The sequence below is a fragment of the Capra hircus genome, chromosome 22, assembly GCF_001704415.2.
Source record: "Capra hircus breed San Clemente chromosome 22, ASM170441v1, whole genome shotgun sequence".
Lineage (NCBI taxonomy): Eukaryota > Metazoa > Chordata > Mammalia > Artiodactyla > Bovidae > Capra > Capra hircus.
The window spans coordinates 48,091,408-48,118,696 of record NC_030829.1 but is presented as its reverse complement, the minus strand read 5'-3'; the positions used below and the strand labels follow the sequence as shown (position 1 = coordinate 48,118,696).

The 27,289-nt window shown below is 37.6% G+C and overlaps 1 protein-coding gene across 14 annotated transcripts in view; it reads right to left on the bottom strand.

The window, feature by feature from the left end:
- PBRM1 (polybromo 1) overlaps positions 1-27,289 on the bottom strand; it is a 101,934-nt gene that overhangs the window by 68,700 nt on the left and 5,945 nt on the right. For 12 of the 14 annotated variants that reach the window (XM_018066711.1, XM_018066713.1, XM_018066712.1 and 9 more), the window contains 9 exons: positions 26,599-26,696; positions 20,108-20,255; positions 14,498-14,641; positions 12,971-13,087; positions 10,376-10,444; positions 9,245-9,343; positions 6,629-6,711; positions 2,340-2,435; positions 1,656-1,747 (listed from right to left, as the gene is read on the bottom strand). In XM_018066711.1, the coding sequence (XP_017922200.1) occupies positions 1,656-1,747; positions 2,340-2,435; positions 6,629-6,711; positions 9,245-9,343; positions 10,376-10,444; positions 12,971-13,087; positions 14,498-14,641; positions 20,108-20,255; positions 26,599-26,696 (946 nt within the window). The remainder of the gene's footprint in view (positions 1-1,655; positions 1,748-2,339; positions 2,436-6,628; positions 6,712-9,244; positions 9,344-10,375; positions 10,445-12,970; positions 13,088-14,497; positions 14,642-20,107; positions 20,256-26,598; positions 26,697-27,289) is intronic. The other 2 variants (XM_018066715.1, XM_018066719.1) reach the window with 1 other exon arrangement.

Genomic DNA, 27,289 nt, shown 5'->3' with positions numbered 1-27,289 from the left:
ATCACATTTTTTCTATGTTTCTTTTTGCCTTCTTGGCTTATTTTGGTGGGAGAAGACTGGAAGTTTTATCTGTTTTTCGTATCCCATTGTCCACCTCATTGCTCTTCTTAAAGTAACTGCAAGTAGGTGCTTTTCTCCACCTTCTTCGCTGCCCTTCAGGGAGACACAATGTGGTTTGCCTCGAAGACGAATCACCTCAAGATGCCAAGCCATACTTTTAATTCTTATGTCTTCTTTCCATCAGCTTTCTTGTTGCTCCAAGATCATGAGTTATCCTTTCTTTGCTATTTTCACTGTACCTACCCCTAAAGCTTTTTTCAGGAACAGGAAGCAGAAAACCAAGTATATTAAACTTTGACTAAATTAAGGATGAACAGGTTCTGAATAACAGCCTGAAGGATCTACAACACACAAATTTCGTTGGCATCTACTTTGTTTTACTACCTGAGGTTACTAAATAAGAATCCTCTTGTGACAAAAGTACTATTTATTGGGGGGGGGGGGAGCCAATAAACGCTTTGTAAGAATCTTATAAGTGCCATGATTTCCCTTCAATTTGTTATACTACTATAAGGTTAATGAAGTAACCAAATGCTAGAAGGAAACCTAAAAATAACGTTGTGTCACTTCTACAGTTGGCAAGAAAGAAAGCTAATGAAAAGAGAAAAGTTTCTTCCAATTTTTGATAAGGACTGACTTAAGTTTAAAAAAATATAATCTGTAGATGACAATCAAAAAATTAAATTTATACTTTAGTAGTCTACAATAATTATGAATTTCTATAGATTTAGTAGAAAATAAAGATACAGCTAGAAAAATCTTTTGTGTCACACTTGATTATAAAATCAAGAGTAATTCCATAAAACAAATTTTATCTCTACATATAAAAAATATCACACTTAGGGGGAAGACAGAAAATATACCTCTATAGCTGCTTTATTACTCCTTTATGAAGTGTGTGCTTTTACTCGAATTTCTAGTACCCAATTATTTAAATGAAAGTTTGCCATAATTTACAGCTATCTTTAAATCATAAGCTCTAGGTGAGAAGACATTATAGTCTACTGAAAATATAAGCCAGTGACCTGGAAATCTAAAGTGATGTGAATGTTCTCCTGGGATTTCCTGATGGTGTCACTAGTACTTTGGGCTTTCCCGATGTCTCAGTGGTAAAGAATCTGCCTGTAATGCAGGATTTGCAGGAGACACAGATTCGATGCCTGGGTTGGGAAGATCCCTTGGAGGAGGAAATGGCAATCCACTCCAGTGTTCTTGCCTGGCAAATCCCATGGACAGAGGAGCCTGATGGGTTACAGTCCATGAGGTCACAAAGAGCTGAACACGGCTGAGCACACACACATGCATGCACGACCAGCACTGTTTACCATCACAGGTTTGAAACCAGGATCTGCCAAGGCTATCAAAACAATGTTTTTGCACAAGTATTTATTTACTTAGATTCATGCTTTAACACAAAATAAAGCAGTAGTAAGTTCTTGATAAGTTTGACAACCAAGAGTGCAATCAAAACGTAACAAAACAAGTGTGTCCTCCAAAAACAGACAAACTCCCAGCCAGACCAAAATAACTGCAATTTTCCTTAAGAAGAAGGATTCACTGAGATGGCACATAACTAATCACAACTTAATGCCTACCAGCTAAAGCAGCGTCCTCTTCACTTTCTGAGCCATACTGAAGTGCCATGGTAATTGCGGATAAACGACCCCCTTGGACTGCTCTTTTATTACTACAAGGAAAAAACAAGCAATTAGAAGGCAGGGAAAGATGTTATAAAAATCCGGTTACTTTACAGGAAACAGGAACTGTTAATAAGGCATTCACATCAAAGAAAGAGTTTCTATTTAGCTGCTTCCTCTATTTACTTTGTACTTTTTCTATCCCCCACAATCAATCTTAACCAAGAAGACTAAATTTTTTCTCTCAGAAAAGAGGGAGTAGAGATAGAAAGCCCTTAAAGCAGGCTACTTGCAGCACTACTCCTTTTTTATGAAAAATAAAGATTCACTCATAATTGCTGGTTAATTCTAAAGATGCTCGTATTTTAACAATGAAAATAAAATCAATTATGAACACAAACTCTTTCAGTATTTTACGACACATTTTACTGGTAATTTTAAACACTACCTGACAATTTCTGCTTAAGCATTTCTCAGACATGAAGTCAGGCCTACTATACTTTTTAAATAAGATATCTGACAACAAAGTTTCATAAAATAAGCCAACTACACTCAAAGATATTACTTCAAGATAGTCATCAAGAAAATGCTAGCATGCTTATCCTCATAAACATGGGTCAGCTCTCAGACACTCTCTCTCACCGGTAATACTTGCTAGTGGGATTTCTCTCTTCACCAAGGCTGCCTTTACTGTGCGAAGGACCTGTCAGCCTGGTTGCAGCCAAATTTGATGAAGTCCTATCCAGAGACAAGGTTAAAAAAACTCAGAAAACTAACAGCTGAAATCATAATGCTGGATAAACAAAAAGAAAACAACCATTTTCCTTTTCTTTTCTTAAAAAAAGATACACTCTGGGACTACTCTGGCAGTCCAATGGTTAAGACTCAGCGTTTCCACTGCAGGGGGCAAAGGTTCCATCCCTGGTTGGGGGAACTAAGATTCCACATGCCGCAGGGCATGGTGGGGAATGGGGGAGGGAAGACTCAAATATTGCCGAGCCTCTACCATGCAGGAGTCTTTGCTCCAAAATCTGGGACTCTGCTACAAACAATGAAAGATGGAGAGGGTGCGAAGAAAAGGGAACCCTCTTACACTGTTGGTGGGAATGCAAACTAGCCCGGCCATTATGGAGCACAGTGTGGAGATTCCTTAAAAAACTGGAAAGAGAACTGCCATACGACCCAGCAATCCCACTGCTGGGCCAACATACCAAGGAAACCAGAATTGAAAGAGACACATGCGCCCCAATGTTCACTGCAGCACTGTTTACAACAGCCAGGACATGGAAGCAACCTAAATGTCCATCAGCAGCTGAACGCAAAAGGAAGTTGTGGTACGTACACAATGGAATATTACTCAGCCATTAAAAAGAACACATTTGAGTCAGCTCTAATAAGATGCATTAAACTAGAGCCTATTATACAGAGTGAAGTAAGCCAGAAAGGAAACACCAATACAGTATATTAACACATATATATGGAATTTAGAAAGACAGTAATGACGACCCTATATGCAAGACAACAAAAGAGACACAGATAGGACAGACTTTTAGACTCTGTGGGAGAAGGCGAGGGTGGGACGATACGGGAGAAAAGCACTGAAGCATGTACATTACCATATGCAAAACGGATCCCCAGTGCAAGCTCAATGCATGAAGCAGGGCACCCAAAGCGGGTACTCTGGGACAACCCAGAGGGAGGGGGTGGACAGAGAGTGGGGAGGGGGGCTCAGGATGGTGGGACACACGTACGCCCATGGCTGACTCATGTCGATGTACAGCAAAAACCACTACATACCATAAAGTAATGAGCCTCCAATTAAAATAAATTAATTTAAAAAAATTATGCTTATAGAGGTTGCCAATGATCAGATGTTAAGTTAGAATATGTTGGCATAAGGGCATTTTTCAACTATTGATATGAAAGAACTTGTTTCTGTTGAAACAAAAAAACTCAAGAGCAAAATCTGGGACTCTGAGCAAAAAATAAACAAACCAGGATTGATCCCAGACAGTTTATGGTTACTGCAGTGACCAGAGGATCCAGAAACATAGCAAATGTCAAAGTCAGAAAAAAGCTACAAAAGCAGCCACTCAATCTTTCCATTTCAGGTAGAAGCAAATGGAATCCTAGAAGTAAGACGTGTTCAAAGTCACAGTCCCAGCACAAGATAAGCTAGAATCTCCTGACATCCAGCTAAATACTCTTACAGTGAAAATATATACATCCTATGATATAGATGCAAATATCACAATATTATAAGCATACCTTGTTTTATCACGCTTTGTTTTATTAAACGTCACATATACTGCATCTTTTCTTTTTCTTTTTACAAACTAAAGGTTTGTAGCAACCGTAAATAAAGCAAATCTGAGCACCATTTTTCCAAAGGCATTTGCTCACTTTGCGTTTCTGTGCCACATTTTGGTAATTCTTGCCATTATTTCAAACCTTTCCATATTATTATACTTGTTGTGGTAATCTCTGATGCTATCATTGTAAATACTTTGGGGAACCATGATCCATGCCTATGTAAGACAGTGAACTTAATAAATGTGTGTGTTCTGACTGCTCCACCAACCAGCTATTCCTCCATCTTTTTCCTTTTTCCTCACTCTCCCTATTTTCTCATACACAAGAATACTGAAAGTAGGTCAACTAATAACCCTACACTGGCCTCTAAGCATTCAAGGGAAAGGAAGAGTTGCACTTTTTTTTCCAGTTTCAAGCAAAAGCTACAAATGGTTAAGCTCAGTGAGGAAGGTATGTTGAAAGCTGAGATCAGCTGGAAACTAGGCCTCTTGCACCAGTTAGCCAAGTCACAAAAGCAAAGGAAAAGTTTTTGAAGGAAATTAAAAGTACTACTCTAGTGAACACAGAAATGGTAACACAGTAAGGTAGCCTTATTGCTGATAAGAACAAAGTGTTAGTGGTCTGGACAGAAGGTCAAACCAACCACAACAATCCCATAAGCAGATGCGTAATCCAGAGCAAGGGCCTAACTCTCTTCAATTTGATGAAGGCTGAGAGAGTTAAGGTGTGGAATAAAAGTCTGAAGCTAGCAGACACTGGTTCATGAGGTTTAAAGAAAGAAGTCATCTCTATAAAATAAAAGTGCAAGGTGAAACAGCCAGTGCCGATAAAAAAGCAGCAGCAAGTTATCCAGAAGATCTAGCTGAAATTATTAATAAATGTAGCTATACTAAATAACAGATTTTCAATGCAGATAAAATATACTTATCATGGAAGAAGAATCCAAGGCTTTCACAACTAGAGAGAAGTCAGTGCCCAGCTTCAAAGTTTCAAAAGACAGCCTGACTCTTTTGATAGGGTTAATGTAGCTGGTGACTTAAGAGTTGAAATCAGTGCTCATTTTACTATTCTGAAAAATCCTAGGGCCCTTAAGAATTATGACAAATATACTCTGCTTGTGCTCAATAAATGGAACAACAAAGCCTGGATGACAGCACATCTGTCTACAACATGTTACTGAATATTTTAAGCCTGCTGTTGAGACCTACTGCTCAAAAATATTTTCAAAACAGTACTGCTCTTTGAAAATGCACATGGTCACCAAGAGCTCTGATGGAGATGTTCAAGATTAACATGCCTACAGACACAATATCCATTCTGCAGCCCACAGACCAAAAAGAAATTCCAACTTTTAAGTCTTATTATTGAAGAAATACATTTCGTAAGGGTACAGCTACTGTGGATAGTGATTCCTTTGATGGATCTGGGAAAATTCAACTGAAAACTTTCTGGAAATGATTTGTTATTCTAGATGTCGTTAAGAACATTTGTGATTCATGGAAAGAGCATGAACATCAACAGGAACTTAGAAGAAGTGGATTCTAACCCTCATGGGTTACTTTGAGAGGTTTAAGACTTCAGTGGAGGAAATAACAGCAGATGGGATAGAAACAGTAGGAGAACTAGAATTAAAAATAGAGCCTGAAGATATGACTGATCTGCTACAATCTCATGATAAAACTTTAACATTGAGGAGTTACTTTGTATGGATGAGCAAAGAAAGCAGTTTCCTGAGATGGAATCTACTTCTGTGAAAATGCTGTGAAGACTATTGAAACAGCAACAAAAGATTGAGAATATAACATAAACTTAGTTGATAAAGCAGCATCAGGATTTCAGAGGACTGACTCCAATTTTGAAAGAAGTTCTCCTGTGGGTAAAACATTATCCAACAGCATCTCATGCTATAGACAAATCATTAGTGAAAAGAAGAGTCAACTGACGTGGGAAACATCATTGTTGTCTTATTTTAAGGAGCTGGCACAGCCACCTCAACTTTCAGCAACCACCACCCTGATCAGTCAGCAGCCATCAACAGAAACAAGACCCTTCACCAGCAAAAATATTACAGCTTGCTGAAGGCTCAGATTATGGTCAGCATTTTTAAGCAATACAGTCTTTTTAAATTAGGGTATATACACAGCTTTTTTAGACCTAATGCTACTGCACACTTAACTACAGTTTAGTGTGAACATACAGCTTTCATATGCATGGGGAAACCGAAACACTTGTGCGACTCACTCTAGTGTGATATTCGCTTTACTGCAGTGGTCTAGAAATGAACCCACAGTTATCTCCAAGTTTTGCCTATATACACATGTATTATATGTAATATGCATTATACAAATATGACATACAAATATTTATATACATATCTGTACAAGGCAATAAAAGTACGTAGTGGTGTTAAATCTTAAAATGTTTCTTTTTAAATAAAGCCTTTCAGCTACAATGAAGGGACTGATTAAGAGTTATTTAACCCTATTCTCTTCAGAATCATATTAGCAACTATAAATATAACCTCGAAATGCAACATCTTGTTTTTCACTATATTGATTTTACTAGCTATTTTGATAAATAATAAAGGCACAAGAACTTTAAACATTTTTTTAACCTACCTCATTCGAAGGCTTGACTTCGTCATTTCATGTTCAATTTCTGCCTTTTTCATATAAAATATTTTTTTAATAGAATTTGCATCCTGTTAAGATAAAATTACTTGGCTTAGAAAAAGTATAGAAAAAAATGGGCAGTTTAAAATGCCCTCCATCATGTACTGGACACTTTCTATGGCACTCCTTGTATGTGGAGTAGCCTCCCATCCAGTATGCACACAGCTGCATCCTCTAACCTTTCTACAAGCTTTCAAAACATCTCTGTAATTAAATACAGGTTGAGAAGCCTCTCAGCTCTTCCACAATTAGCCAGCTAAAAGACAAAGATCTAATGCTGAACAGGGAAAAAACAGGGGTGAGAATACAATGGACTCTACCTGTGTACACTAACCTAAAAACTGAAACAAAAGTACACTTCTAAGATTAAAGACTAGGCACATAAATTATGGATGAACATACTTGCTTAAATTAATAGCATATATCAAATTCAGTTTCCCTTCACTCCAAAATTTAGTTGAGGACCATTAATCAGACCAAAAAGCATAATTCTTAACTGCATCAACAATTGGTACTACACTACTCAAATGTCTTATCAAGGATTAACAATACAAGGACTTCATTCTTGATTTTCACTCAAAGTTCCTTAATAGATGCAAGATAAAAGTTAAAATTAACTGCCCAAAGCAACTAAGTGAGTCAGCATTCCGTAAATCTAACTGACTTTATTCCCAAAAGATTTTCTGAGCACTCTTTGCTAAGTTCCCAGTGATAAATGATTAATCTGAGAAATTTCTACAAGCAACAGTTCACTACAGTTCATTTCGTAGAAAGACTACAAAACTTCTAGGAGAGAACTGCAAAGCAATGAAAGTCATTTTACATTGTATATGATACTATACAGAGTGACTTTTACATCAATGAGGTTTAAATGAAGGGACTATATCAATATTTAACTGCAAAGTGGACCAAAAATGAACCTTGTGTGGAACAAAAAGAAACACAGGTGAATGGATTAGAACCAAGGATCTATAGTCAACTGATTTTCAACAGGGTTGCCAGGACAATTCAACAGGAAAAGAAGTCTTTTTAACATAAGGCACTGGATGAATGTGGACTCCAACCTCACACCTACCTCACGTATATGAAAATTAACTCAAAATGGCTCAAAACTCTAAATGTAAATGCTAGAACAGTAACATTCTTAGAAGAAAACATAGGCATAAATCTCTGCAGCCTTAGATTAGGTAATGGTTTCTTCGGTAAGACATTAAAAGCACAAGAAAGCTAAGAAAAAGCAGACAAATTGGACTTATCAAAATTAAAAACTTAATTAAAATTGAGAAGTTTTTTTCTTGGGCGTGGGGGGATCAGGTAGGGAGTGAGGTGAGGTGGGGTAGGGGGTCCTGCAGCACACAACATGTGGGATTCTCAGTTTCCCAACCAGGGACTGAAAGCCCTGCACTGGACTGCCAAGGAACTCCCCAAATTAAAACCTTTTGCGCATCAAAGGATATTATCACAAAAATGAAAAGACAGTCTATAGAATGGGAGAAAATATTTGTAAATCATATGTCAAGTCTATTGTTTAGACAATGAAAACAACTGTAACAATTCAACAATAAAAACACAGTTAACCCAAGTTAAAAGGGGGGCTAAAAATCTGAAACTTTTTTTTCAAAGAGTGAGAAAGGCCACTATGCACGTGAAAAGATGTTCAACATCACTAATCATTAGAAAATGCTAATCTAAGGATTCCCTGGTGGCCGAGTGGTTAGGATTCCAGGTTTTCACTGTTCACTGAACTTGTTGGCCCCAAGTTCAATTCCCACTGGGGGAACTACAATCATGGGGCACTGGCCAGGAAAAAAAAAGGCTAATCAAAACCATAATGAGATACTACTTCATACCTACTAGAAATAAAACAAAACCAAAAATAGAAACAAGTATTGGTGAGGATGTGGAGAAATTACACTTGCACATTACTAGCGGGAATGTAGGTACAGTGGCTTTAAGAATAATTTAAAAACAATTTTAACCTCAAAAAAGTTAAAAATATAGTTTACCATCTGGCCTAGCAATTTCATTCCAAGGTACGTATTCAATAAAAATGAAAATATATGTGCATATAAAAACTTATACATGAATGTTCACAGCAGCATTATGTATAATAGCCCAAAAGTGGAAGCAACTTAAATGCCTAGCAATTGATGAATGAGTGACTAAAACATGATATATAGATTTAATTCAATACTATTTGGGAATAAAAAGAAATACATGATACAAAAGGAACACCTTGAAAACACGATGTTAAGTGAAAGAAGCCAGTCACAAAGGACTATAAATTGTAAGGTTCCACTTATATGAAATGTTGAAAACAGGTAAATTCACAGAGATAAAAGTAGACTGGTGGCAGTTGCCGAGGGTTAGGGAGACTGGGAGGAAATGGAGAGTGACTGCTAATCCATTGTGGTGATGGCTACACAACTCAGTGAATATACTAAAAGTCATTAAATTATACACTTTGGGTAAAGTGTATGGTATATGGTTCTTATACAAAAATACTGGCTCTAAATTAAAATCTGTATTCTTATCAATGAAAGCAACAACAACAAAACTAACCTTGAATACTTGAGAACCAGGCTCATTGTAGGTTTTGGCATTTTTTGCTAGAAGATCTATATCTTTGGCCATTGCATGAATACTCTTGTAGCTTCCATTCTATAGTATACAGTAAAATATAGCAGTTACTCTTAAAGACAGTTAAGCAACATGACCTTAAAAAGAAAACCCATATATTTTTCAACTCTCACCATACTCTAAGACTTTATTGGAAAGTACATATGTGAACAATACATAAAGTCATCTTCTCTTTTATAGACTATTACTACTGTCCATTTACAAAGAAGTTTTTGAGAAAGGTAACAAAACCAGAGCTACGTTATTCTCATAAAAACAACTTATACTTAAAAAAAAATCAGATAAAGTAAAAGTTGTTTTATCTAGCAAATATATAGTGTTTACTCTGTGCCAACCACTGTTCTAAATGTTTCATGAAAACTTATTCATTAAAGAGTACAGACTTTGGAGCCAGACTATCTGGATTCAAATCCTAAAGCCTTAAAAAAAAAATCCTACCTCTTCTCATTAGTTGATGACTCAGGCAAGTGACTTACCATCTCTGTGTTTTAGTTTTCGTATCTGTAAATAACAGTATCTTCCTCACAGAGGTGTTGTAAGAATTAACTAGCTAACACACAGCAATCCTATAGCAATTCCATCTATACTGCTGAGGACACAGGGAGGGGGACACACAAAGAGAACAAAGCACCTTCACTAGCCTTACAGTCTCCATGTTGGCTGCAAGTAACTTTTACTCTGAAATATCCTACAACTATTTGTAAGTCAATAAAAATAAACAAACTTTCATTGACAATATACCTTTCACAATCAAAAATGTCCATGACCAATGTGCTTTACTTTTTGTCCTGAGAGCAAAACTTATTAAAACTATAAAACACTTAAGTCAATGAAAATTTTGCTTTCCTTCCTACAGAAAAAATGCAAAAGGGATGCTATGCTGATTCCTTTAAAGCTATACTCAGTAACACCTCTAATTTGTTTACACTATATTGCTATTAATAATAACTCCTTACAGAAATATCAACTTCTGTTCTATAAAAGGCCTAAAAAATGACCATAGGCCAATCTGCCCTAAACCCACATATTTCTACATATGGTACACCTTCATACCTGTATCCTCTGGGCAATGGTCTTGAGATCTATAGGCTCCTTAATAATTGCATAATAGTCTGGATATTGCTGAAAAACAAAATGCAGGCATGCTTAATAAGTGAAAGTATCCAGCTAATAAGATAACAAGGAAGTACACTGATCATCTGTTAATCAATTGAGCAGCTTTTGAGATAAAGGCTAAAGACACAGCTGAACAGCATATTTTTTGTTATACTTGAACCAGAAATCATTTGATTTTTACAAGCTTCATGAGCATGCTGTAGGACTTTACAGTTAGTATTTGGTTATATAGCTAATATATCACAATTTAATGTTTCTAAATTTCCTAAATCCACAGATCAGACAATTTTATATTTATATTTATATTTTATATTTTATATTTAAGATCCCAAGATATCTATGTGGGGAAATGAAGCAGAAGGTTTTCGAAGAGTTTCTTATAAGCTCTTTTAATTCAGCAATCTAAAACACAATTATATCCTATTTCATGTGAAATACTAAGGACCTATAAGAAATCAGGGTACAAAATTGTTTAGTTGCTAAGTCGTCTGACTCTTGTGACCCCATGTACTGTAGCCCGCCAGGCTGCTCTGTTTATGGGATTTCCCAGGCCCGAATACTGGAGTGGGTTGCCATTTCCTTCTCCAGGGGATCTTCCCAACCCAATCTCTATTCCTGACTGACCAGCTTCACTTTTCACAGAGACCGTACTCTTAATTTCCTTTCTGTGGTAAAAAAAAAAAATACATAAAATTTACTGTTTAACCTTTTTAACTGTACAGTTCAGCAGCTTTAAATACATTCACATTATTGTGCAACCATCACCATCATCCATCTCCAGAACTTTTCATCTTCCCAAGCTGAAATTTCATACCCATTCAACAATAACTCTCCACCTTCCCCTCCTTCAGCCCCTGGAAATCACAATTTTACTTTTACTTTCTATGAATTTAGCTGTTAAGTACTTCCTAAAAGAAGTATCATACAATATTTACAAAGTACATACTTCCTAAAAGAAGGATCATACAATATTTGTTCTTTATGATTGGCTTATATCACTTACCATGATGTGTTCAGGGTTTATTCTTATTGTAGCATGGGTCAAGAATTTCATTCTTTTTAAAGGCTGAATAATACTCCATGGTGTTTATATATTACACTTTATTTATCTATTCACATATCAAGGAACACCTGAGCTTTTTCCATGTTTCAGCTATTGTGAATTATACTGCTAGGAACATGGTTGTACAAATATCTCATTAAGACCCTGATTTCACTCTTCTAGGTATATATCTAAAGCTGAATTGCTGGATCATATGATAATTCCATTTGTAATTTTTAATGAACTGTCATACTGTTTTTCTTTTCTTAACATTTTAAACATATGACCAACATAAACCAGTATATTTTTTCTAATCAGATTCACACTTCAGGCAGCAGTGTTCAGATACACTATTTCTAATGTTATAATTGTACTACAACTAGTGTTGTTGATGATGATGGGTAAAGCTGCACGCCACCTGTCAGTCAACAAACACTTCTTGCAAGCCTCTGACATGCTGGGTTCCAACTACATGACAGGGACATAAAAGAAAATATGTCAGAGTCTTCATCCTTAAGAAATTCAGTCCTTGCTCTTAAAGAGAAAATGCTCACAACGAGTTATAATGGAGTACTTCTAAAAGAATGTGCATAGTGGAGTACTTCTGTAAGTACATCCTCATTCAGAAATACAAGAATGTGAAGGTCATAGAAGTTTTTGCAGTTCCAAAAGCTAAAGTGGAACATCAACTATGTTAATTGTTCTTTGGGTGTGAAGACACATGGGGCTCTAACACTTTTAAAGGGTTTCACTGGTCTAGAAAACCTCTTCCATGTTGGGGTAGAAGAGTACTTATCAGGAAGAAGTTAATTATCTTCCTCTCATTCTGACTCCTGAGCAGAGAGTGTTTCTTCTCTTTCATAAATAAAAGGTTTAATTTATGTGCTTATTTTATCACTTAAGAATCACGAATCTTAGAAACAACCTACAACGTGGATAAATCCTGAAGACACTAGGCTAAGTGAGATAAGCCAGACACAAACAAACACTGTATGATTTCTCTTAAACGAGGTACTTAGTGTAGCCAAGTTCAGAGGAGCAGAACTGTGGTTTCCAGGAACCGGCAGGAGGGAAAAGTAGGGAGTTCCTGTTTAATAGGTAGGAAGATGAAGAAGTTTTGGAAAGAAATGGTTGTGACAGCTGCAGAATAATATGAATGCACTCAACGCCACTCAACTTTGTACTTAAATTGGTTAAAAGGTAAACCTTAGATTATTGCATATTTTATGACCACAAAAATGGAAAACAAACAAAAAGAATTTCTAATCATAAAACCAAACACACATACAAAAAATCCATAGCCTTTTAAGTAAAATGACAGAACATATCCTATGTGCTTACTGCTGAGGCCATGAGGAGGATCTCTCGGCTACCTCCAACACCTTCCATTACCCTTACTCTATTTACTAAGAAGTAAGAGAACTTATGAAGTACTTAAAAAAGAACAAAATCAACACTTTAATCCACTTGTCTTTAACTGCATCACATACCACTTTAGAAGGCAGCTTCTGAAAAAGTTCGCTAATGAGACGTCCTGATGGATTTGTGGCTACAACTATGGCTTCAAGAAGCTGCTCCAGGATCTCCTTCAAGTAACCTGGAGAAGACTGGGAGTACGGGGGTATGAGGAATGAGAGAGGACAGGAATAAGAAAAATCCGAAAGTAAATGCTGATATTAAACAGCTTTTAAAATTTTAAAGCCAATTCAAAAGAGCAACTTCTAAACAATACTTACATTAAGTACAATTTTCATGAATACCACACTTTAGACTCACAATAAATATTCAACATATAAGACAAGTGATTAGCTGAGACTCCCTGACCACATAGCTTAGAGAAGAATCAATGTAACACTGATGAAAGCAGACTAGAATACTCGAATTTAAGTCATTTACTTACTAGTTAAAACGTAACACCAGAGTTAGCTTCAAAGAGAATTATGCCTACAAGCAAGATTCCTCTCCTCCCAGCCCAACCAGTTACTCTGGACACGTGTTGCAGATGACAAAGGCAGTAGGGTGTATGAATGCGTTCATAAAACTTATTCTCTGGATGTCTAGTTAAAGTTGCAGAAGAGAGATGCAATTCCTTTTACTGTTCTTTTTCCTCTTTTTAAACATGTACACTCATTCAGCAAGTATTTTCAGTCCCTACATGTCAGGCAGAGTCTAGATGTCTGAATAGGTGAGCAAGGTGATAGCTTTTTGGAGCTCTCATTCTACTTGAGGAAGACAGAAAGTAAACAAATAAACTAAAGTGAAAGTGAAATCGCTCAGTCGTGTCCAACTCTTTGCGACCCGTGGACTGTAGCCCACCAAGCTCCTCCGTCCATGAGATTCTCTAGGCAGAATACTGGAGTGGGTTGCCATTTCCTTCTCCACGGATCTTCCCGACCCAGGGATCAAACCCAGGTCTCCCACATTGCAGGCAGACGCCTTAACCTCTGCACCACCAGGGAAGCCCATATAAACTAATATTAACATTTATTCCACATACAGTCATAAAAACTGAAGATCACACAACAGCGTGATACAACGATGGGAGAGGAGGAGCAGAGAGCAAACAATCTGATAGAGTGGTTAGGAAAGTCTTCTCCCAGTTTACATTAAGTGATGCTAGAATCATGCAAGAGAGACAGTCACAGGCAGAGCCAAAGGGAGCAGAGGTGCAAGCAACTGCAAAATTCCAGAGGCAGGAAGACACTTGACATGTTCTAGGAACAGAAACCAACCTAACCCACAAAAATATTCCTAGCTAAGGTGATTCCATCGACTTTGCAAGTTTTAATCACAACACAGCCTGCCCTTACATGATACCTCAATCTAACAACACTGGTTGTCCTAGGATCCCTTGTCATTGGAGTAGGGCTCTCTGGCTGTGTGTCTGTTTACTCATGCAGTTACCAACAAGACTGTACAGAAAGCCTAGCTGCCACAGTGGCCATGAGAAATCACAAGCAGGGGCCTCGTCAACCTCCCAGTAGCCGATCCATCACCCATTCCGGTGGCACACGTACTCCTTCCGTCACTGCGCCTTGACTATCCTGCCCGTCTTCATCATCATCTTCGTCATCTGCTTCTCCTTTCTGAACAAACTCATTTCTTGTTCGAAGGTACAAATCCCAGAGTTTGCAAGCAGCTTTATATTCAGGAGAATCTGGCTGTACATTAGCAAAGAGAAGAAGAAAAGATATCACTTAGCATTTTATTAGAAATCAACGACTATTTCTAAAGCATCCTGTTCCAACAGATTCGTATGCTAAGATATAACTTTGAAAACTACCACAAATTTCAAAATTCTTATAAGTAAATGACACATGGGCTTCAATTCTCTTCTGAAGAACTAAGTGTATGTTTTAAAGGCATTCTGAAATCAAATAATTTTATTAATTCTATTTATGTCCTACCTCAGAGACTTGAAGAATATAAATAATTTGCTAAATTAAGGGTAATTATTACTAATATACTTTGCATTCATGCAAAGATGGGCTCAATAAAGGACAGAAATGGTATAGACCTAGCAGAAGCAGAAGATATTAAGAAGAGGTAGCAAGAATACACAGAAGAACTATACAAAAAATATCTTCACAACCCAGATAATCACGATGGTGTGATCATCCACCTAGAGTCAGACATCCTGGAATGTGAAGTCAAGCGGGCCTTAGGAAGTATCACTATGAACAAAGTTAGTGGAGGTGATGGAATTCCAGTTGAGCTATTTCAAATCCTGAAAGATCCTGTGAAAGTGCTGCACTCAATATGTCAGCATTTGGAAAACTCAGCAGTCGCCACAGGACTAAAAAAGATCAGTTTTCATTCCAATCCCAAAGAAAGGCAATGCCAATGAATGTTCAAACTACTGCACAACTGCACTCATCTCACACACTAGTAAAGTAATGCTCAAAATTCTCCAAGCTAGGCTTCAGCAATACCCGAACCGTGAACTTCCAGATGTTCAAGCTGGTTTTAGAAAAGGCAGAGGAACCAGAGATCAAATTGCCAACATCTGCTGGATCATCGAAAAAGCAAGAGTTCCAGAAAAACATCTATTTCTGCTTTATTGACTATGCCAAAGCCTTTGACTGTGGATCACAATAAACTGTGGAAAATTCTGAGAGAGATGGGAATACCAGAGCACCTGACCTGCCTCCTGAGAAACCTATATGCAGGTCAGGAAGCAACAGTTAGAACTGGACATGAAACAGACTGGTTCCAAATAGGAAAAGGAGTATGTCAAGGCTGTATATTGTCACCCTGCTTATTTAACTTACATGCAGAGTACATCATGAGAAACAATGAGCTGGATGAAGCACAAGCTGGAATCAAGATTGCCGGGAGAAATATCAATAACCTGAGATATGCAGATGACACAACCCTTATGGCAGAAAGTGAAGAGGAACTAAAGAGCCTCTTGATGAAAGTGAAAGAGGAGACTGAAAAAGTTGCCTTAAAGTTCAACATTCAGAAAACTAAGATCATGGCATCTGGTCCCATCACTTCATGGCAAACAGATGGAGAAACAGTGGCTGACTTTATTTTTGGGGGCTCCAAAAATCACAGCAGATGGTGACTGCAGCCATGAAATTAAAAGACGCTTACTCCTTGGAAGGAAAGTTATGACCAACTTAGACAGCATATTAAAAAGCACAGACATTACTTTGCCAACAAAGGTCCGTCTTGTCAAGGCTATGGTTTTTCCAATAGTCATGTATGGATGTGAGAGTTGGACTATAAAGAAAGCTGAGTGCCGAAGAATTGATGCTTTTGAACTGTGGTGTTGGAGAAGACTCTTGGGAGTCCCTTGGACGGCAAGGAGATCCAACCAGTCCATCCTAAAGGAGACCAGTCCTGGGTGTTCACTGGAAGAACTGATGTTGAAGCTGAAACTCCAATATTTTGGCCACCTGATGCAAAGAGCTGACTCATTTGAAAAGACCCTGATGTTTGGAAAGACTGAAGGTTGGAGGAGAAGGGGACAACAAAGGATGAGATGGTTGGATGGCATCACCGCCTCAATGGACATGAGTTTGGGTAAACTCTGGGAGTTGGTGATGGACAGGGAGGCCTGGCATGCTGCAGTTCATGGGGTCGCAAAGAGTCAGACACTACTGAGCAACTGAACTGAACTGAACAGATTACTAATACACTAAGAAAGACAATTTAAAGGATAAGACCCAATTTAAGGGATACAAGTCTAAATGAGAGAAGTTAATGACTGCCTTGATTTTCATTTCTAGTCTTCAACTATATAAAACCTTATTTGAATATTTTCTTTTCTTGAAGGGTAGTGGGGATAAACTAACTAAAACTTTCCAGTAACTACAATGCTGGATGTAATGTAAAATGAACAGTAAACCTTTAAAAATGCATCCATGTGCTGCCAATAAGGAATAAGCAATGTTCACAAAAGCAAGAACAGAGTAAAAGTAGGAACCTGGATAAGCAAGCAAAACACTGAAGCCAATGTTCACCTTGAGGCTACCTATGAGACAAGATGCTTATAGTTTTCAAGAGCTTTAGCTTTCAAATGTCTTTGAGGTTGCAAGGACAAGAGATAAAGGCCAGGCTCCACCATAAGCTGGGACTTCAAAGGCTGTGGCTGCAGTGTAACTGGGAATTAAAAACAAGTCAGGTTTTGTGCTGCCAGGGAACAAGGAAGACCACCCACCTCAACCCAACTGTGGGGAGAGGAGAGGCATGAGATAAATCTCCCCTGAGAACTCTTCATCATAAGCTAGTCCTAACAAAGAGAGGCCAGATAAGCAACATGAGATAAGCAACAAATCTTCTCCAGAAGAACTTCAACCTCAGCCTAAGAATCTCCACAGTCTCCAAGAAATATAAGCTCACAGTCAAAACTGATGAAACATGTACCACTAAGAGTCACAAGGGAAAGCAAGCAGAAATGACAGCAAAAACACACATGTAAGTAATTCAGATGTTAAATTATCTGCTGTAGAATAAAAAATAAGTATGCTGAACATGTTTAAAGAAATAATAGGATTGAAGATACAAGCAATTTCCTCAAAAGAAACTACTTCCAAAATAAGGAAAATATAAACATCAAAATGTAAAAACTCAGTAGATTAAGAGCAGATTTCAAAGAAAAAAGTAAGAACTAAAGGTATTACCTAAAAAGCAACACTGACAAAAGGGATCTACATAAAGTCAAGAGAAATGGAAACCTAAGAAAATTCTAATATAACATCCAATCAGAGTCCTACAAGGAGAACAGAGAATGGGGCAAGAGCGATATACAAAGACGTACAACTTTTCAGAACTGATGAAAAACACCAACCCAAAGATTTACATTATTTTAAGGTTTTACATTCTTTAGAAGGATGTTTAAAATACTGATTAATATTTGACTTTGAAAAATTAATTATGCATATTAGAACTTCTTGGATAAGAACATATTATTAATGGATCTTACAACTTTCAAATTATAGAAGAAATTTAAAACAAAATAAAACCAAGAAAAAAATGAAGGAAAAAAAAACACCCAAAACAAGGCAGAGAGAGAAACAAAAAGAGAAAAAAATTACAAAATGAGATAAATAGAAAGTAGAAATTTAAATGATAGGAATACAGCCAAATGCAATAATTACTAAAACTGTAAAGAGATGAAATACTTCAGTTAAAAGGTGAAGATCATCAACTAGATTAACAGAAATTCAATTATATGGGGCTTACAAGAGATACACTAGCATTAAAAAGATATGAAGAGATTGGAAGAGAAGGGAAAAAATAAACAAGGTGAACACAAAAATAAAGCTGCTATTACTTTACATGTAATAATATCAGATAAAATTCAAAACAGACAATACTAACAATAAAGAAAGCTACTACATAATGCAAAAACAATGTACGAGGACAATATAACAACTTTCAACCTGTATGCTCCTATCTGCATACTTTCAAAATATATAAAGAAAAAATCAGTATGGCTAATACGGAGAAATAGACAAATCTACGGTCAGTTGGATTTTAAAGCACATCATTTGGAACGTAGATAGTTCATGCAGATAAATCAGGATATAAATGATATCAGCAACATAATTAAAAAGCTAGATCCAATGGACACATGCAGTGTACTGTACCCAATGAATAGCACTCTTGCTATATATTCACAAAATTTATAGCAACTTTATTCATTACTGTTAAAGCAGAAACAACTCAAATGTTCATCAACTAAGACACAAAATATGATACATATTCATATAATGGAATATTATTCAGCTATAAAAAAGGAACTAAGTATTAATAAATGTTACAAGAAGAATGTACTTTGAAGAAACTGTGCACAGTGAAAAAAGCTAGTCATCAAAGGCCATACAGTTCAGGATTCCATTTATATGCAAAGCCCTGAAAAGGGAAGTCAATACAAACGGAAAGTAGATTGCGGCAGCTAGAAGCTAGGAGAGGGGGAAATTAAGTTATGCTTGTTGATGGGCATGGTTTTCTTTTTGAGGTAATGAAAAAACTTTGGAGTTTGACAGTGGTGATGGTTGCACAACTTTCAAATCTATTAACCCCCTTCCCCAAAGTCTACACTTTACAAGAGTGTGTGAATTATATCTCAAAGAAAAAATACATACAAACTGCATTAAGAATTAATTTAACAGTATTTTTACAGAATCTAAACAAAAAAACATTTAAAGCTTTGCTAAAAAGACAAATAAATGAAGACGTACCAAATTTACAGACTGGAATAATAAACATCACAATTATGTCAATTCTCCAAAACACAATCTATAGAGTCAATGCAACTCCAATACAAATTCAAACAATTTTTTTGGTGCTTGTTGACTTAACACACTAATATTAAAAGGTATAAGGAAAGGGCCAAGAATAATCAAAACAGTTTCTCTGCCAGACAAGAAAATTATAAAATCAAAGAAATTAAGGTAGATATAGAATAGCCTAGTTTTAGATAAACTGGCCAGAACAAGAGGAACACAATAAAGACCAGAAAGAGACCCACAGCACCTGGAAGCAATGCCAGCAGTAACAGCACAGACAAATGTGAAGCGAATGGCCATTTCAAGGTGCAGCTTGTACCTGTGGGAAAAACAAGTCCCTACCTCACAGGAGACACACTCAATCCCGGGTACACTAAAGGCATATATACGAAAGACAAAACTATTAAACTCTTAGGAGAAAAGAATATCTTTACAATCTTTGTGGAGCAGAGATTTCTGAAGTAAGACACAAGGATAAAACACAAAGTTAAAGACTAAGAAATCTGACTATATTAAAATAAAATTTTTAAAAACTTCTGTTCATCAAAAGACACCACAAAGAGTGAAAAAACAGCCACACTGTGGGAGAGGATATTTGCAACACATATAACCAAAAAAAGGATTAGCACCTAGAACAAAAAAATTTCTAAAAATAAGCATGAAAATGACAAACAACCCAAGAGACAAACGGGTAAAAGATTTGAGCAGACAAAGAAGAAACAACAATGGTTCATAACCATATTAATCTTCAGTTTCTTTACTAAGAAGAGAAATACAAACGCAAACTATCAAATGAAAAATCACTACTTACCTATCAGGCTGATAAATATTAAAAAGCCACACAATTATCAAATTGGATATCTTCCAAATTTGATGCTTTCTTACCTTATAATAGGCCTTTGCATTGTTAAAAAGCAGCTGGAAGTCAGCAGTAAGCAGATTAACATCATCATACTCTTCCATTTTTAGTTTCTGTTGGATCTTCATCAAGTCAATGGGCTGAGAAACCACTTCATAATAGTCTGGTTGATTTCTGTCAATAATTTAATGATTTTCAAAAAGTAATAATCAAAAGCCTATAAAACGTTATGTCACAAAACTATCTGTGGTAATGCCCAACACTCCCAAGTGACAGGGCATACTAGACTTACTCCCATGATCAGAACTGAGAGGGAATAACAAAAGTTAAGATGAATACGCATGCCCTTTCAAAATACGTATTAGTTATTAAAAAAAAAACCCAAAATTTATTATCTGTAATGGTCTTTTATAGGCTAAATATTTAAGATTTAGGGAACCAATACTAAAACCATGTCAATGGTACCTTCTGCAAATGAAAATGACTTACCTTTCATGGGGTTCAAAAAAACAGGTATGCTTCAAAGCATTTTATAAACTTACAAAATGGACTGTCCTTCTTCAGGTAGTGGCTATAGAACTTTCTCTGACAAGTGCTATCAAGTGCCTAGTATATATGGTGCTCTAACATCAAGTACTCAAGTTACAAAAGAAAAAGACAAGGCCCTTGGCACAGGGAGCTTACCAAAGATAAAAGAGCATAACACACGAACAAACATGACAAAACTATTTTTAAAAACAGGCATGGGAATGATAAACACAAAATTCAGGATAATGGCTATCTCTTGGAGGGAAGAGGACACTTTAAAGGTACTTGTAATAACATCTTAAGTTGGGTTTTGGTTCATGGATGTTTATTACTATTTCTTCTGGCTCTTTTCAGAAGTTCCACAAGACATGGAAACCTTCTGAAAAATTATCTAAGCAACTGTTTTTTTCAATTTTCCCTCACGGGTAAATAAAACTCATCCTAGATGTGAAAGAGGGTAAGTTACAACTATGAAGAACACCACGGTTGCTAAGACACATTTCAGTCGTGTGCATTTAATTTTTAAAAGCTTTTCATACTAACATAAAAATTTCAAGCATAGTACAAAAAGTGTTTTTTCTGAACCATTTGAGAGTAAGCTGATGAAGGATTTAGTGCGTTTCTCCTACAAAAAGGGACTGCAGGACTTTCGTGGTGGCATAGTGGATAGGAATTCGCCTGCCCATATAGAGAACACAGGTTTGATCCCTGGTCTGGGAAGATTGCACATGCCACAGAGTAACTAAGCACGCCTGCCACAACCACTGAGCCTGTGCTCTAGAGCCCACGAGCCACAACTACTGATGCCGGCATCCTACAATCAACAACGGCCTCACACCCAGAGCCTGTGCTCCACAAAAGAGCCTGCGACACGGCTACCGTCCCCAAGCCCTTTCCCGTGCGCCCATCGCATGTCTGCCTTGCAGATTCCTACCCTTGCCCAGCCTTAACTAATGACTCTAGACTGAACTCTACAGAAAGGAAAAGATTTAAAAACCCTTATCAAGTGTTTAAAATTTTACTGATTTATAAAATTAAGTCTGAGGGGATAAAAGGAGCAATCTGCTCTTCAAAGAGTGTAAGAACATAAAAATCTCAGTGAGTGATAACAATGACCTAATACTAACACTGCCAGTGGTACCAAGGGACCTTCTCAGAGCAAGCTCTAAGACTGTGCTCACTTGATACCCAAAGACGGCTCTCTCCACCTGCCCTCAGGGGCCACGGTGTACTGTTTGCTGGGGCTGGGCCTCAACAGACCCTCAGGCTGTAGACAACTGGGAATCCCATAAGGGCACATAACCTAGAAAGGACACTGTATCCGGAAGCTCTGCTAGGGGGCGCCTCACAAACATTTTCAGAATTATCATACGGAAAAAGAGGACCAGGATCCAAACATTCCACGCTACATAATTTGGTCAAAACAAGGTCCCCCCACTTTGAAAATGAAACAGCCCTGATCTTCCCCACTTAAATCAACATACAGAAAAGCAAAGTGAAACCTCAGACTTCTCTGGTGGTCCGGTGGGTAAAGAATTCACTTTGCAATGCAGGGGGCATGGTTTCCATCCCTGGTTGGGGAACGAAGATCCCACGTGCCACAGAGCAACTAAGCCCACAAGCCACAACTACTGAGCCAGAGCACTCTGGAGCCCGTGCGCCTCAATGAGAGATCCCGCATGACGCAGCCAAGACCCGACTCAGCTGAATAACACTAAAAGAAAGTAAAAAGAAAGAAAAGTACGATCTGTCCTTATTTATCCCGAGTTTAAAAGCTGTAAGTATTCTCCCAGACTTTTGCGTACACATATATACGTGCACACAGGACTGTGAAATACATGTCTTAACAGCTTTTCTCTTTCAACAATAGGTGAGGGCACCCTGCTGTAACATGGCCACAGAATAGCCGAAGCATAACTAAGAATTTAACCAGAAAAGTGAGAACTAATCTGCCTGATGTGCACAGCCTGCTGGCTACACCTAAATCTATTTTCCCTCCTTCCCAAGACGACAGCATTCTAAGCTGCTGCCTGGGCACTAAAGGCCAAATTCTTAAGTATCACTGCAGCTAAGTTCTGGCCAACGCAAGAGCTGAAGTGTACCATGTCCAGGTTACTTCCTTAACATGCCTTCTTTTTCCTACGGGCTGGAAGGTCGTTCTGGTGGTGCACCACCTTAGACCATGCAGCCAAGGGCGATACCCCAGGCACAGCAGAATAAAGAGACAGAGAGTATCTTGGCCCTGAAGACCTCACAGAACAGGACATGTATGCGAGAGAAAGCAATTGTTCTTGTCTCAGCCTTTGTTAATTTAGATGCCCGAGTACCAGCAGCCTAATATACTAATCAAAACAAAGTCTCAAAAAGAGATTCAAAATTGTGTGGCTCTGAGTAATACTACAATACTACTTAGGAGAAGTAATACTACCTCCCACAAGCTCTTGAGAAAGCACGCGTTCCACAACAGAGGAGGGGCAGAGATGCAGGCAGGCACAGCCGTGGGGGAAGGCAGTGGTGCTCTAAGGTACCACGTCACCAAGGCTAGAAGACAGCTCCAGCACCCTCCAGCTGTGTCCTCGGCCCCTCAGCTGGCAGCAGAGAAGTGAGTGGTCCTGTTCTATGAGGTACATGGGCACTGCACTCTGATGCTGCTTCTCTATATAACATACTGGACAAGAGAACAGGCTTTCGAAACAGAAAGACTTGAGTCTGAATTCTGGTTATACTTAGTAGTCTGAGAACTTGTACAAGTTATCACTTCTAAATTGTGATAGTAATACTGCACAGGTTTAACAAGCAATAAAAAAAAACAATAAATACAGGCTTTTACTATGACAGGCTGATTAAATAACAACTTTTAAAAGACTATTACTGGTGAACCAACTGAAATCTGGAGATAATTACCTCATTAGATAAAAAAAAAGAAAAACCTTTTCTGGCATGACTAATTTACAGAGCTCTCCTCACTCAGGATGATGACACTACATCCTTGGTGGCTCTTAGAAGTGAGAGGCGCCTTCAGCTCAACCTAGAGCTTGTTGGCTACACACCATGACATCAACATTCATGAATGGATCTAAATCTTTAATTAACTCACTGTATTCCTTTCCTTTTGTTGCTACAGCAAATTAACCACAAACCTAATGGCTTAAAGCAACACAAATATCTCATCTTACAGAAATCTACAAATGGGTCTCACTGAGTTAAAAGGCAAGGTGTCCACGTTCCTTTCAGAGGATCTTGAGAATTCATTCCCTCGCCTTTTCCAGCTTCTGGAGGCCATGTGCATTCTTTGGCTTGTAGCCCCGTTCCTCCAAGTACAAAGCCGTGAGCATAGCATCTTCACACCTCTCTGTGACTGACTCCTCTGCTTCCCTCTTTCCTGTTTATAAAGATCCCTGTGATTACACTGGGACCATCTGGATAATTCAGGATAACTTCTCCAACTCAAAGTGAGTTGACTAACAAACTTAATTTCTCTTTGCCATGTAATCCTACATATTCATGGAATCCAGGGACTAGAAGATGGACATTTTGGGGGGTCATTATTCTATCTATCACAGTCATTTATGTTTTCAGAACAAGTAGCTTCAAATGTCAGAGTCTGAGAAGAACAGTGATATTATTTTGACAGCAAGAGAGGAAGGGTGCTCTAGCCGGGGAGAATAACAGCTCCATAGGGAGCTGTGTGCCAGCTGCATATTGGGACCAGCAACTTGTTTTTGCTCCCCTGGATGACCACAGTCAAGCCCAAAAGTTAGGGAGAAAAGACAGAAAGCGAGGTGAAAATAATCATTGTGGCCTCTGCATATTGTGAAAAACTGATCCATTTTAACTATGATAAATACAACTTTGCTGCTATTCTAAAGGCTATTAAATAATTTTTTAAAATGTGCTCTACTCTCAAGGAACTAGATAAAGAACAAACTAAACCCAAAGCTAGAAGGAAGGAAATAATATATAAAGCAGAGATAACCATCAAGAATAGGAAAAAAACCAACAAAGTTGAGTTGGTTTCTAAAAAAGATCAATAAAATTTACAAACCCTTAGCTAATTAAGAAAAAAAGATTAAAATAAAATCAGAAATGAAAGAGGGAGCATTACAACCAATGACACAAAAATAGAAAGAATTACAAGATTAGTATGAACAACTGTACACCAATAAACTGGATATCCTAAAAGTAAGGGATAAATTCCTAGAAACATACAACCAACCAAAACAATATGAAGAAACAGAAAACCTGAACAGACATATAACCATCACAGAGATTGAATCAGTTATCAAAAATCTCTTGGCCTAGGAGAAAAGTTTTAGAAAAGCCCTACACCTAAGGGCTTCACTGCTGAATTTCACCAAACATTTTTCTTGAGAAGAACAATTCTTCTCAAACTTTTCCAAAGGGGAGGGTAAATTTATTTATTCTGTGAAGGTAGTAATGCTCTGATATCAAAGCCAGACAAAGTCACTACAAGAAAATTACAGACCAACATCCTTTATGAATGTGGTGTTGATGCAAAAATTTTCAACAAAATACTAGTGAAATGAATTCAGCAGCATGTTGAAAGGATTATACACCATGACCAAGGTGCATTGCAAGGATGATTCAACTTATGAAAACTGATAAAAGTAATGAATCATAGTAACAGAATGAAGGAAAATAACCACATGATCGTCTCAACTAATGCCTAAAAAGCATTTGATAAATGCTTTCATGATGAAAACTCTCTAAAAAGTAGGTATAGATGGAAACTATACTACTTCAACAAAATAAAGGCCACGTATAAACAGCCTATAGCTAATATGATACTTGAAAGTAAGGACAAAGATGCTTGCTCTCACCACTTCTTTTCAATATAGTACGGGAAGACCTAGCCAGAACAATTAGGCAGCGAAAAGAAATAAAAGGCATCCAAAGGAGGAAGAAGTAAACCATTTTTGTTTACAGATGATCTCATATGCAGAATACTCGAAAGATCCCACACAAAAAACCTTAGAATGAACAAATTCAACAAAGTTTTAAGATACAAAGTCAACACACACACGTCAGCTGCGTTTCTATACAGCAACAGTGAACAATCCAAAATGCAGACTAAAGAACAAACCTGACCGACAAGATAACAGACTTAAGCACTAAACACTGCACATCTCTGTAAGAAATTACGTAAGACACAAATAAATGGAAAGACGGGCTCCCCTGGTGGCTCAGCGGTAAAGAATCCGCCTGCCAATGCAGGAGATGTGGGTTCAGTCCCCGAGCAGCAAAGATCTCCTGGAGAAAGAAATGGCAACTCACTCCAGCATTCTTGCCTGGAAAATCCCATGGACAGAGGAGGCTGGCAGGCTACACAGTCCATAAGGTTGCAAGAGTATGTCACAACCTAGCCACTAAACAACAACAAAATGGAAAGACAGCCCATGTTCATGTATTGGAAAACTTAATATTGTATACCAATACTACGCACAGAACCAATGTAAAACCTAACAAGCTGTCACGTAGTCCAACATGGATAAATCTTAAGGACATTATACTAGGTGAAACAAGCCAATTATAAAAGACAGATACTGTATGATTCCACTTACATGAGATACCTAAAGCAGTCAAATTCATAGAAATAGAAAGTGCAATGGTGATTGCTACAGGCTGGAGATGGGGGAGGGGGGAAATGGGGAGTTATTTAATGGGCATAGAGTTTCAATTCTGCAACATGAAAAAGCTATGGAGATCCGCTATGTAACAATATAAATATGCTTAACACTGTGGAACTGTACATTTGAAAATGATTAAGATTGCAAATTTCACATTGTATTTTTTTATAATTAAAAACTTTTTCTTTAATTAAAAAAAATTTTTTTAATATGCTTCACTATATCTTGACAGCTGAAACTAAAATCTGGACCCCAGTATCACTTAAGCAAATCCTTCAAAAAGAAAACTCAATTACTAAAAACTTTCAACACGGACAGAGGACCAAACTCCTCCCACTCACCTTCGTTTTGGTGCCCTAATGAAGAGCTCACAGAGGAGCCTCCCCTGCTCATCCTTATAGTCTCGGATGGTGTTGTAGAGTTCATGGCACACAGCAATCTACACATAGGAAAAGGAGAAAAATCACCAGAAAATTGATCAGAAAGTTATGGTAGGCATTAGGATTATTAAAAAAAAAAAAAAAAGCCAGGAGAAAGGATGAATCCCCAAATTCCCACATGGGAACCCAAATCTGAAATATGCTGACATTATGTCTCCTTATTTAAGATTATTTAAATGATTAAATCTTTCATCAGAATATGGTACTAGTGATTTTTCTTTTCTTTGAAACCAAATCAGTTTATATCACCCTTGCTTAAAAAGCATCCAACAGAGGGGCTTCTTAGCAGCCAGAGAATAAAATCTAAATTCCTAACACTGCCCACAGAGTATGCAGGGTAAACTCTGGCTGGGCAGACTCTGCCAGTTTCCTTCTCCCTCTTGACCCTCTCTGTAATCACAACACATCAAACCCGTTCCTGAGCCAGCTCCTCGGTCTGGAACATTCCTCTCCAGTGCTCTGCAGGGCTGGTGCCTTCTGATCATAAAGAACCCTTTCCTGAAGACATGGCCAAAACAGCCTGGATCATCCAAACTTTTCTTCTTAGCATTCATCACTAACGGAGGCTACCTTTTTATTTATGTGCTCATCC